Source organism: Zalophus californianus, chromosome 2 (assembly GCF_009762305.2).
Source record: "Zalophus californianus isolate mZalCal1 chromosome 2, mZalCal1.pri.v2, whole genome shotgun sequence".
NCBI classification, from domain to species: Eukaryota; Metazoa; Chordata; class Mammalia; order Carnivora; family Otariidae; genus Zalophus; species Zalophus californianus.
This window is the reverse complement of record NC_045596.1, coordinates 177,899,584-177,913,435: the sequence shown is the minus strand read 5'-3', so window position 1 is coordinate 177,913,435 and position 13,852 is coordinate 177,899,584. Positions and strand designations below refer to the sequence as shown.

Here is a 13,852-nt window from a genome sequence, read left to right as displayed (position 1 = left end):
TGTTTAACTGCAAAAAGAAAGGGGCTCATATTGTAGTTCTTAGTCTGTTTTTGAAGGAAGGAAAATAGTAACAGTTTCTCTTTTCCTTCAAACAAGCATATTTGTGCTTCCACTGTGGAAGAGTAGTCTTTTCAGGATATACAATTGAATCAGGAAGCTTTTGATAGGTGCATCTCAGCCAGCATGGGGAGCGTGGGACAGAGAAGTTGATGGGGTGGAGAAGGGGACGTTTGGAGGCAGAGGGGCGAACAGATTAAGAGCTTGCAGTGAGAGAGCATGGTGCCTCCCTGGAACCCCAAGAAGTTCAGTAAGACGAGCAAAGCTTGCACTTGGAGGCCTTCCAGGAGCCAAAGGGATAAGGTAGAGGCCAAATTAAGAAGGCTGTGCGTCTGCTGAGGAGTTTGGATTGTATCTGGAAGGTGCCAGAGAGTCACTGAAGAATTATAAGCAGGGGAGTGACGTAATGATGCGCTTCATAAAAGCAGATCCGGGGGCTCAGGGACTCTTGCACCAGGACAGATTTGTCGTGGGCAGTGAGGAGCAAAGCTTATCACAGAATTCATTTGGGAGACTCTTAAGGTAATCTGGGGAGAAAGAGTTCCCGATGCAAGAATATGGGGAAATGTTGCCTGGCTCCATGGTTCTCAATCCTGGCTATCCTTAAATTTACCTAGAGAGCTTTTTTTGTTTTTAAAAGACACTGCCTGGGTCCTCCCTAGACTGAGAAAATCCAGATGCCTGGGAGTGGGTGGTGGTTGGTGGTTTTAGAAAACTCTTCCCACGTGATGCCTACCGCATACAGGGCTGAGAGCCCCTGAGATCAAGGTTTTGAAGCCATGGTTTGCTTCTCCAGTGGGCTGCCCAGTGAAGCCCGCCTACCAGGGTCAGATGGGCCATTGGTGCCCAGCTGCACGACAGTCTGTAAATTGGCCACCTCAGTGGAGGCTGGAAAATCGGTAAGAAGAATCTTCTTCCATTGGAGGGAATCTGTGTGACCAGGGGAGAGAAATGAGTTTTGTTTTGGATCAGAAAATACCACCTGCCTTCACATAGCAAATGTACTTCGTGGTTGTAAAAGCATCGATCGACATTTCCGTGGGTCTTTGGCCACGGGTCTGTCATTTTGGGGGGAATCCAAGGAATCTGGGATTTTCTTGCATTCCTCCAATTCCTTAGACTTTTATTTAAGCGATACATTCCATGTAGCTATGGCATTTGCCTTGAGTCCTGATTTTGGTAGCATGTTGTCAAAGAAGGCAGAGAGCCTGATGGTTCCCACTGGGCAGATAGGGTACACAGAAGATGGAAGTAATCACATCCCACTTGGACCCATTTACTGTTGCTCAACTGGTTGAGCTCAGCAGGTTCAACAGAATGATGACGAGGTTGGGGGATTTCTGTTTAATTCACTGTTGAGGGGGAAAGGGAAGATAGGGTCATCCCATCATGCCAGGAAATGTGCAAATACGGACTAACGGTTCCCAGCCTTACACAGAAGGGCCTCCTGGACCTCATTCATCTTATACAACTAACCACTAAAGCTGTTTCCAATAAATATTTCCTGTTTCCTCCTTAACACATTTGTCTGTTGTTTGCTCAGAGAAAACCCAGGCATTAGAGTGACACTGTATTTCCCTTGTACTTTTAGTTTCTGGTGGCATTTTTGCCTGATGGAGAATATTTTTAAAAACTAATCCTCATAGTGGCATGTCCTGAAGGAAAAGTCAAACCTTTAGAGCCGGTTAGAGGCCTCCAAAAATAGGCACGGTAGATTTAGTGACTGAGGTAATGCAATGTGTCCGTGGTTTTAATATTTTAAATGTCACTCATTGTTATGTATTTTTTAAGTGAAGACCTTGTCTTGCTCATTTCTTTGTTTTTTCTTGGGGGGGGGGGGCAGAGGGAGAGAGAGAGAGAGAATCTTAAGCAGGCTCCCTGCCCAGTGCAGAGCCCAACACGGGGCTCTGTCTCACAGCCCTGAGATCATGACCTGAGCCGAAATCAAGAGTCAGACGCTTAACTGACTGAGCCACCCAGGAGCCCCTGTTTTGCTCATTTCTATGAGTCTTAGTTGTCTCTCCACTATGGCATGTGAATGTAAAGAAAAGCTCAGTCATTAAGCGTCTGCCTTCAGCTCAGGTCAGGATCCCAGCATCCTGAGATCGAGCCCTGCATCAGGCTCCCTGCTCAGCGGGAAGTCTGCTTCTCCCTCTCCCGCTCCCCCTGCTTGTGTTCCCTCTCTCACTGTGTCTCCCTCTGTCAAATAAATAAATAAATAATCTTTTTAAAAAAAGTTATTTCTCTGCTTGTTTCCTCATCTCTGTATCTTGGGGATATTAGTAACCCACGTTTTAGGATCAATGTGAAAAGTAAATTAATATGCCTTAAGTGCTTAGACAGGTGCTTGCACATAGTAAGCACACAATAAAAGTTAGCATTGATAGACTTGTCAGGAGGCATCTGGGAGGTCTGCCTAGAGGAGGCAACATTTGGGATGGACCTTGAAGGATGAGGGGAATTTGACACTGAGAAGATGGGAGAGCATTTCATGCCAGGAAGTCACGGTGGTGTATGGGGAGATGAGCATTGAGTTTACTTTGGGAGGTAGAGTGAGAACAGGTTAGGTAGAGAACAGGAGGTAGAGTTAGAACATTAGGTTGTGTGCCTCCTGGAAAACCCAGAAAACCATGCAGGAGGTGTTTAGACGCGATTTTCTTTTTCTTTTTTTTTTTTTTTTAAAGATTTTTTATTTATTTATTTGAGAGAGAGAATGAGAGATAGAGAGCACGAGAGGGAAGAGGGTCAGAGGGAGAAGCAGACTCCCCGCAGAGCAGGGAGCCCGACATGGGACTCGACCCCGGGACTCCAGGATCATGACCTGAGCCGAAGGCAGTCGCTTAACCAACTGAGCCACCCAGGCGCCCCTAGACGCGGTTTTCCAAGCAGTGGGGCTCTAGTGAAGTTTGTGAGGGAGAGAGAAGATCAAGGCTGTACTTTTGGAGGTGTGATGAGCCAGGACTGGTGGATGGTTTCTCTGAGAGAGGAGAGAATTGGAGACGTGGAATTTTAGTTGGGAGACAAGAAGGAAAGTAATGGCTTGGATTGGGGGTGGGGTAGTAAAACTAGAAGGGGTGTTCTCTCCCCGACTAATCTATAGACATGGGTTCATTTCATGTTAAATAAAATGAAAATACTGATTTGTTAAAAATCAGTACTTATATTGGATTGTTATTACCATTTTCTCTCAGTAATTAGAAGGGGGTAGGAATGAAGTCAATAATTGTTCCGTTTATTAAAAAATCAGTGACAACTTTTTATAGTTTTACCAACGTTCTCATTCTGATTTCTACAGAAACAGTGTGTTAAGTTTTCATTTGTTATGCAGCCCAAGTTTTCATGAGTGGGCACTTAAATTTCAAGTAGATACTGACAGACTTGCCTATTTCCCATGGTTTCACATCTAAAAGAAAGAAACATTTTCATCTGTTTTAGGGTAAGGAAAAAGAAGGTAAAATTTCTGGATCTCGCAGTTCTTGAAAATACTACTTTTTAGCCATTGTATGCCTTTAGTTAGATTATCTGCTGAAGATGCAAATCTTTGCCTGTTCACATCATTTATTTCTAACCAAGGGGCCCTGAGCAGAGTGGCTATTTGGACACAGCTTTCTAAACAAATTTGTGGTCATTTGGGAGCTTTTCATTTCCTTAGTGTTGGAAAGTGAGTAAGAGAATGACAATTCAGCAATATGCATTTATGGGCTCCTGAACTCACTTGGGGCCTTAAACGAGCAATATATATGAGAGCACATGGTAATTTGTAAAGTACTATATAAATAAATGTAAAGTTTTTTTAGAAAAATACGTTGCATTCTTACGTGCCTCTTGGCAGGAAGCCATTTTAATCAGAAAATCAGGAACATGCTCTGAAAAAGGTGGCAATACTGGCTGGTGAAGTATGTCTAATTAAGGCTTTAGTGTGTATGCTGGTCCAATGTCATGTCTGAAGACAGTCAAAAACGAGTGCACATTGAGAATTTCTGGTTACCGCTACTTTTGAACAATCTATTGTTTAGAGTCTAACAGTCTGTTCCACGGAAATAACCTCTAAATAGTCAGGAGGAGCGAGTCATTTAAAATATTTTTTTTTAAACAAGCACTTAGCTTTTTTTCTTTCCGTGTCTGTCTTTGAGCAGGGGCCACAGAGATAGAGAAAAAATATGTTTTTCCAGCAATACAGTTTTCTAGAAAATGTTTATGATTTTATGTAAGGCTGCTTTAATTCCTTTCTGACACAAGGTGTGCATATTAATACATGAAAAAACTGTTAAGTACAGGTGATTCACACTGGACAATTCTATATATTCCTTTATTCAGCGCAAACATTGAGGTTCTTCCACATGTCTGTCACTTTATCCTCCAACCCCAAATTCACTCCTGAATCTCGTGTTTTTAAAAATGCTGCTTTTATCGCCACACTGAAAAAAATTTGTGAAAATCAACTTAGCCATGCCATTTATTTCCACTCTAGTGCTTTCGCTGTTTTTAGTTTGGGTATTAACTAACTCATCAGAAGACAGCAGGTTGTTTTTCTCTTCGGATGCTCCATAAGGACAACCCTACTTGCTTTAATGAATTCGGGTGTTCTTAATTACCTTTCTTTATAGGCCAAGGGACTCACGAAATAATAGGGAAAAAAAAAATGCTTTGAAACTGTAAAGTTACTAGACAAAAGTAAGCTATGGGTACTTCTCCTAATATGGATTATCTGCTTCCATCTGGCTCAGAGGAGAGATGCCTAATGAAGATTTGAATCTGGAATAAATTAAGCAATGTTGAGACATTTATAAATGAGTGAATCACCTTACATACCTAAGTACTCTAATGGCCTGTGGAAGGTGGGAAGAAGAGTTGAAAGAATATTCTTTGTGCAAGCAGAGAAACTAATGAATGTGCCCCAGACCTCCTCTGTGAGTCGGTTTTAACTGGATCGTAAATGTGTGCTTGAGTGAGTTGGAACACAGTGTGTCAGTTGCCCTTGGCCTTGCTGTTTATCAATACTATCTACAAGATGTTAACCACAGGGAAGTAGGCCTTTATTAGGCATTGCAGTCTGCCAGGATCGTAGAATTTATTGACTTAATGCCCTCTGGGTCACCTGACAGCCTGGGTCTCTACTGCTGGATGCACCTAAAGGCACATTGGCACCGCACCTGGGCCTTTTCTGTGCATCCCGGGGAGGTGGGGGGGTGGGGGGGTGGAACAGAAGGTCTGTTCGCTTGGTCAGGTTAGTTCTCTTCCAGGGTGTCACCTGTCTTTGATGGCCTTTTCATGATGTGAAAAGTAAACCAGGTTAGACCATCGAGGCTTAAAATTATTTAATCCCTCTTCAACCTGCTCAATATGCCCTATTTTCATAATCCTTTGTAACCAGAACACAGAAGCAGCACAGAATCACCTACTGCTAGGACCCCATTTTTATTTTTCAAGGAAAGATAGATAAAAATGCATTTTTTACAGTCTGAAAAGGTGCACCATATTTTAAACCATTTGAATTAAGTCTTTATATAGGCATATGTGTATTTATTTATTTTGCTTATCCATTGTCAACAGACGTATTTTGCTTATCTAACAAAATCAGAGTTTGTTAAGGAAGAAAGCCTGCTGAGGTGCACATGACTGACACGTCTGTCTTTCTTTGGTTCTGTTACAGAAATTGAAGCCAAGGAAGCTTGTGATTGGCTACGGGCAACTGGTTTCCCCCAGTATGCGCAGCTTTATGAAGGTGAGTGGCGAATGCTGGGGGTTTTTTAATTGGCATATTCATATCCTTGGTTCATGATATTACTGATCTATGATTTATTTTCAGACATTTTATTACTTAATAAAATATTTCATTAAGAAAACAATGTAGCAAGTCCTAAGACCCCCACCACTCAAAACAAAAAACTAGGACCTTGATAATAATGCACCCATTAGGTCCCTCTGCCACTCCCTACCCAAAGCAACTCATTCTGAAACTTCTGTTTGTCATTTTCTTGCTTTCCTTTTATATAGTTTTATGGCATTTTCCTAATATATATATTTTTATAAAGTTACTTTTACCCTTATAAAATGGGTATTATGCTCTATATAATCTTGTAAGGCTTAGTTTTCTTCACTTCTTCGGATACATATATTAAGATTCTTCTATACTATGTCTCCCTCTGGATCACTTGCTTTGAGTGCTATTGATAGCCCGTTGTGTGGGTAGACCACAGTTTATTCACATTCACACTCTGATTGGCGGGCAGTTTGGCTTCATCTGTTTTGCTTTTATAAACTGTAGGCTTAAGAACACTCTTGTACAGTTTTGTACTCTCGTGGGACATCTGCAATAATCTGTCTTGTCTGTATACCGAGGAGCAGAATTACTGGGTAACAGAGAACACGTATGTTCAGTTTTATAATGCAGATTTTTCAAAAGTGCCTGTACAGATTTTCACCCCCACCAGTAATATATAAAGATCCTGTCTGTTCACGTGCTCTCAACACTTGATATTGTCAGGCTTTAATTTTTGCCAATCACATGGATGTATTTTGACTTCCATTTCCCTAATCATGAGTGATAATGCTCATTTCTTGATATCATCTAGAAATACGTATTGGCTCTTCTGTGAGATGTCTGTTGCCCATTTTTCTCATGAGTTGATTGCACTTTTCGTAATGATTTCTAAGAGCTCTTTATTCTAAATAGTAAACTTTTATGGATCATATGTTGCAGATACATTCCCCTGGGTTGTAATTAGGCTTTTTACCTTTGTTTAGGTTGTCATTTGATGAATATTATTTTTCCTGTGGCATTCAAATTTTTAACTAAGGAAAATGGACCTTAAAAAAAAAAATGAAGATCTAGGCTGAATTTATACTCCTTCATTTTGTCATCAGTGCCCTGGGGGTCACTCGAATGCTGTGGCTGAGGGTGGAGAGCTCCTCAGGCGGGGCTCATCCTGAGCCTCTACCTGCTCAGTGTGGGTAGAGCATGCCATGCACATGGCGAGATGAATAAGCTGTTTATGTATGTGGGATTTTTATCATACTCTACACGATGTCATTTAAAAAGAATTCTTGTTATGAACCAGTGAACTCCACTTTTGTGGGTAATTTGCAAGCAAAGTTTGGGTGAATAGTGAAGTGATTCCTAAATTGAGAATAAGTTAAATGATTTCTGGAGCTGCTTCTACCTTGAGCATTCTGTTTCCCTAACACTAGAGACACTAGATGTCTCTCATTCATTCATTCATTCATTCATCCACCCATCCCATCCATTCAACTAACCAACAAGCCACTATTAATTCTGCACCACCAGGGATGCCCAACACTGTGGTAAATGCTACATATTTTATATAATAAAAACATAATTCCAACAGCCAATAAGACCTTTAGGGGACTTCCAGAATCTCAAAAAACAAACATAGTTTTGGTTGATTACATTTTAAAAATAATCTCTTTCATCACTTAAGAAGGAATGGGATGCTAAGATACATAGCCACCACATGATAAAATTTCTAAAAGATTCATATGAAATGATGTCACTTAAATATTTTCACCAAAGATGTTCAACTCTTCTCACAATAAATAGTTTTAAAGTCATGTCTTTTACTCTTCTCTTCTTCTAGGATAGTAACAGACTTCTTCCTGTAACAGTGGCATTGGGCTCTGTGGTGGAGCTAGTGGTCATTGCCAACCTTCTTTAACACATAAGCAAAAAGCCGGTGCTAAGAGTGGGTATAGTTTGTAAGCTTGGAAGTGCTAGACAGGATCAGCGGGTTGCCTTGAGGAGGGATATGGAGTGGGTGGGTGGGTACTCCCCAGAAGCACATCAGGCAGAGAGACCATTGAGATCATTTTTATTTTCCTAGCTCACTCAGCTAAATTCATTCATTACCTAATTGTAGGTAACAATTCCTCATTGTAGCCCAGACTGAATGTGCGATACTTTCCCATGAAGTTGGATTCAGAATTATTTTATTGCTATACTGTGTAAAAGATCTTACTATTCCTACATTATAGAGAATATTTCCAATTCCTTTTTTTTTCCTTGTTTCTCTCTTTTTTCTTTTTTTCCTTTTTTTTTTAAGGTACTTGGTTAACCTGTGTGCTTATTATGATGGAGTTGGTTATCTTTCCTTTAGAGGGGATTTCTGACCTATTAACATTTACAGTATCTCTTTCAGAAGGGCTTGGAGGTGGGGAGGGCTGGGGAGGGGCCACCATTCTATGGCATTCAATTCACACCCCACAGGAGATAGGGAGAGATAATTACATTTGCAGGGGCAGTAAGGTGGCTGTCCTGCTGTTCCTTTTGTTCTCCTGTTTAGAAATTAAATTTCCTTCAATTATGTTCATTTTTGGTGTTGATTTGCTGCCAAGCAGCACTTTCTTATGGGTGTATGTTTGCTAAGACTCCTTTCCAGTCTCTATCTTATTTCTTAGTAAATCCTAAAATTCAGACTGCATTTTCACGGGATGTGTTTGTGGTCCTTTCATTTACAAGTCTTTTGAAGCATAAGCATATCCCCCATAAGTTTGGGGGATATATACTGTATATTGTTCTGGGCGCTAATTTCTGCCCTTCATCCTGCCCCTCTGTAGGGTGAGTATACACACACCATACACCAACCCACACATTCCTTGTCTTCCTGTTTTGCTTTATTCTGGTCTTTGGCAATTTATATTTCCTGCCCTTACACTCAAGCTGGAAGATTAAATCCTGACCTGAAGAACTCTGAGAACTGCTATTCATCAATAAATCATATCTTTTAAAAGCCGGTCCTTTCAGAAGAGTCAGGGCTTATAAGAGAAATTTAATTATTTCACTTATCTTATATTTGGCCCCTACCTACCCTAGATTTTGTGTGTGTGTGTGTTTTAACAGAATCTGAAAGTTAATTTGGATCAGATAGGAATCTAAAGTACAGTTCTGGGTACATGAAGTTAGAATTGTTAAAATAACACAGTCATGGTCTCCTATACACATAACAGACGTGAGCTTTTCATTTACATTCATAGATCTGGCGTTACCCTCTGGAAGTATTAAAATATATTTAATGTCAGCTCTGTTATTTAATACTTAAAAGTTCTTGATGTCTGCTCAAAGTGAAATAAAATGTGACTACCTTCAGTTTTACAGTCTGCCGTATTTACTAATAGCTGACATTCACTATAAGCCTATAGAGTTGGTCTGTCAAATAATGAGGAGATAAATTCCTGCAATACTGAGTTTCACATATTTCTTCGTAAATCATGGGCTGCCTCATCGGTCTGCCTACGTTGTTCAGGGAATGATTAAGGTAATCTAACTCTATGCCTTCAGAAAAAACAATTGGACTATACCACTATGTTCTTTCCAACATTAAAAAAAAAAAAAGTACTTTTAACAATTATCTCTAGCAAATAGATTGTTAAGAATAAGGAGGTCCATTCTGTGAAACCAGTGACTGGAAGTTGGAAGCCCTGAAAACGTCACAGTCAACCCAAGAACTAGAACATGACTAATCACTTGCATCTCCTGAGAGCCCTGTCCATCCTAGTATAAAGCATTAGCCATTTCAGAGGCCATGGGGTTGTTTTTTTGTTTTATTTTGTTTTGTTTTTGTCTTTGTTTTTGTTTGGTTATGGTAATCCCAGTTTCCTGCTTTGCTGATTTATTTTGCCCATTCCTGACCTACAGAGTTGCACAGAAGAACTCTTACTCATCATATTATGTAAGCATTCTACAGGAAAGACCAATTATACCCTAATAGCTGGAACTCCAAAGAGGGTAAATTGTTTTTATCTAGTGGCAATTCCAGAGCTGTTGTAAATTTCCACAGTGGTGCTGTGGGTCTCTCTCCCGTCTTCTTGAATGTATTTATCAAAAAGGGATAAAAAGGGAATTCTTCTATTGAGTTGACTTTTTCCCCCTTTCTCCTTTTAAGTTCTGATATAACTCCTAGTATTCTTAAGAGTATTGAACTCTCCTGCAGATTAAGGGATTTGGGATCCCATTGTTCTCCAGCAGCTTTGTAGCTGGCCTTTTGTTTTGGGGGGGAGTTATATAAACTCCTGAAAAGCCATATGGAAGTGCTAATATTTGTTTAAAAATAGCATATCCTGAATTCTCTTTAGCTTTTGATGTCATGCAAATGGTTAGATTCCATTTCCTACCACTTGCCATTGTTCTGTAGACCTTGCCGTGGCTCAGTTTTCCGTGACCTCTTCCCCTGACCAAATGTGAGCAGACACACGTGGAAAGACAACAGAACAACCGCCACCACCCCATTGAAAGGAAGCATCCTTCTGGTGTTGATTCTGGCTGAAACTATAATTTACAGCAGGGATCTGTTGCCTGCTCATTTGTTTCAAGGTGGAACAGTGTTTTGAACCACTTCTGTGACAAGAAGGGATATTTGAGTGTACAGACCACTTTACATCTAAGCTCCTTGAGGACACTGATGGAATTGTCCTAAGTTGCTTTATTCTCCCATAGCACTTGATAGGAAGTAAGGTGTCCTGCGTACAACAGGTATTCAAGAAATTACTTTTTTTTTCCCTCTGCTAAACTGGGCTAGATTGGCAAGAATTTAGGTGTTCAATAAATGTATGTTTTTATTTTTCTTACAGATCTTCTTTTCCCCATTGATATTTCCTTGGTCAAGAGAGAGCATGATTTTTTGGACAGAGACGCCATTGAGGCTTTATGCAGGTAAATGGAAATGTTTTGAGTGTTTTCTTTTTTTGTTTGTTTGTTTTAATGAGGTATTATCATCAAAATGGGTTTTGCTCACGTTGGTTCTACTAATTAAGTCAGGTGTTTGATTAGTGAATGGTTATGGTAATTTACTTCATTTATAAATCATAGGCCTTTTAATTATAATAAGTAACATCTTGTTGTTTAGTATTGCCATTAAATGGCACTGCCCTAGAAGGTACTCAAATAGACCATTCCATATTCGATACCATATGATTGCTGAAACAGAATGTTCAGATGGTCTGGAAACTTGGAACAGGGTAATGGAGTGTACAGTCCCAGCCAGATACTCTGACAGAGTCAAAGCTGCTGTTAGATTGAATGAAAATAACACATTGAGAGGAATAGAGGCGGTGGGGGGTGGGGGGGAGTTATGGCATGCTAGAGTCAGGAGAACCATTGTTTGAATTCCAAAGAAGTTTCTCTGAATCTCTTCAGCCTCCCCAGGTACAAAAAAGTAACAATAGGATTAAGTAAGGTTGTAAAAGAACTCAGCACAGCCTTTAAGCTACAGAGGACAGGCAGTAAATGAGCATTGATGTGAGACGTGAATAAAACTGTCAGAAATCCTTGTTCGTTGTGCTGGTGGGTCTTTCGGCTGAGGGGCAGCTGGTGGGTTTCAGTGAAGTAGAAGTGATAAAACATGTAGCAGACAATGATGAGACACTGATAATCCTCCCCAACTCTTCAGGACGTGTTACTCATTTTTAAGTTATTCATGCTTCGTCATTTTCCTCAAAGCCTACAAGCTATAGAAGCTGAATTCTGGGGAAAAATTATACACAGAAAAAATTCACATATTGATTTTATATGTAAAGTTGAAATGAATTTTCTTTTATTCAGTACTTATTTTAACTTGGAAGAACATCTTTAAGGTAGAATGGCACTCGGTATTTATTAACCGCTCTGTAGGCACAGAAAGTAGCTCAGGGAAAGTACAGTTTTTTGCCTTTCTTATGGAATGCAGTGTTTTTTGAATCCACTAACTTCAGCAGTGATTTTAGGGAAATATAGGTAGGATCTTTAGAATGGTGTATGAAAGAGACTAGTTCTCATGGTTGAAGAAAAAAAGAATGCCATATTAACTACAGAGACACTGTCACTTTGCAAATCCAATGAAACGGCTGCTTAGAAATGTCCAGAGTAAGTACACATTTTCTGAAAGCAACCTATAATCCCACGTCCCTCACTGTAGTGTGTAATACCAAAGCTATGTCATCAGGAATGAGAAAATGTCACTAATGCAGTTTGGGAGGGAAGAAGTCAACATCTGGAATAGAAACTACTCCAGACATTTTTAAAATATTTTAATGCTTAGCTGTGGGGTAGAATTAATTTATTTTTCAATTCGTCATTGGTGATAACACATATAAATGAGGTCACTCATAAAATGGATTCTAGGAAATATTTACGCACTGAGTCAGATCGCCCATCTCACACATTTTACGCCACTTAGTAAGTGGGCCATCTGAACAGCAGCAACAGCTTAGGCATTTCTGAGTCATAAAAATATCACCACAACATTGCAGCCCAAAGGGCTCATGATTAGATTCTTGAATACTTTTTTTTTTTAATATCAGTTTGAAACTGTGTTGCGCTCCTCTGAGAAGGTCATCCTCTGCCCTTTGTGATTTCCACTGGCTCTCCGTTCTGTTCAAGAAGCCACCTCCCTTTAAAGGGAATAAATCTGTGTTTCTGGATCTTTTGTGAAAACAGCTAGACCTTCCTCTGTATTTGGACTCTGCAGTGTATGCTGGTTGGGTTTCTGTTTTCTCGGATGCAGAGAATGATGTCTCAAAGGTTAAGTGTGAGGAAGAAATGAGGTAATGGGTGTTAAAGGGCTTTGAACATTATTAGGCCCAAAACGGAGGCCCAGATTTGAGTATGTGGAGGAAATCTTGAAGTTGGGTTTTCTCTTCAAAAAAGGAAATGCTTCAGGGGCGCCTGGGTAGCTCAGTCAGTTAAACGTCTGCCTTCGGCTCGGGTCATGGTCCCGGGATCCTGGGATCGAGCCCCGCATTGGGCTCCCTGCTCAGCAGGGAGCCTGCTTCTCCCTCTCCCTCTGCCTGCCACTCTGCCTACTTGTTCTCTCTCTCTCTGTCAAATAAATAAAATCTTTAAAAAAAAAAATGCTTCAGAATTCATAGTAACGGTCATCAACTTGTTTGTAATGGAAACGCCAAGGGCTCTTATCCATGTTCACACAGACTTCTCAAGGCAAATGATTTCTCCTTTTGAGAGGCCCAAACAAATGTTCTGAAGAAAATGATGCGGCATCCTCTTTTGAAATGCCCAATAGGTTCCCAGTTGTCAGCACAGTGGTGGGGGATAACCTATTTTACTGATGATGTGATATTCATCTCATTAGCTACGCTAGCGTCTTCCTCATAGTTTCTCAGCCCATGGAATTTGGGGGCCAGTAAATCATGAAGCTGTGGTGTGGTTTGAAAGTTTGTGATTTGTCCAGTTCTCTCCAGACTGACAGACATCTTGTAGACTTCCATCTTTTGCCCTGTTGAAATAGTTTGAGAAGTTGATTTTAAATATATATGGTAAAATGGTTACAGAAAGGTGAAAAGTTTTACTTCATAAAATATTATTAAACATTAATTTTAACATTTTTACCTTAAACAAAACTTTTTTAAAGTTTGTTTTAAATAAAATAATTCTTGCGGTGCCTGGGTGGCTCAGTTGGTTAAGCGTCTGCCTTCAGCTCAGGTCATGATCCCCGGGTCCTGGGATCGAGCCCCGTGTCGGGCTCCCTGTTCAGCAGAGAGTCTTGCTTTTCCCTCTCCCTCTGCCCCTCTCCCTGCTCATGCTCTCTCTCTCTCTCTCTCACTCAAATAAATAAAATCTTTTAAATAAATAAAATAATTCTTACATGGTTTCTCTTTCCTACCACCCTCCCACACATAAATGTTACAACTGCTCCCATGTACACATTAATGTTCTACTTAAAAATTTATTATAAATATTTTTTTTTTTTTTAAGATTTTACCCATTTATTTGACAGAGAGAGAGATAGGGAGAGAGGGAACACAAGCAGGGGGAGTGGGAGAGGGAGAAGCAGGCTTCCTGCCGAGC

General features: G+C 40.3%; 1 protein-coding gene across 5 annotated transcripts in view; it reads left to right on the top strand.

The window, feature by feature from the left end:
- The window catches only part of DLC1 (DLC1 Rho GTPase activating protein), a 419,617-nt gene that overhangs the window by 384,483 nt on the left and 21,282 nt on the right, over positions 1 to 13,852 (top strand). For 4 of the 5 annotated variants that reach the window (XM_027597776.2, XM_027597779.2, XM_027597780.2 and 1 more), the window contains 2 exons: positions 5,711 to 5,782; positions 10,642 to 10,723. In XM_027597776.2, coding sequence (XP_027453577.1) covers positions 5,711 to 5,782; positions 10,642 to 10,723 — 154 coding nt within the window. Of the gene's footprint in view, positions 1 to 5,710; positions 5,783 to 10,297; positions 10,544 to 10,641; positions 10,724 to 13,852 lie in introns of those variants that run through there. The other variant, XM_027597781.2, reaches the window with a different exon arrangement.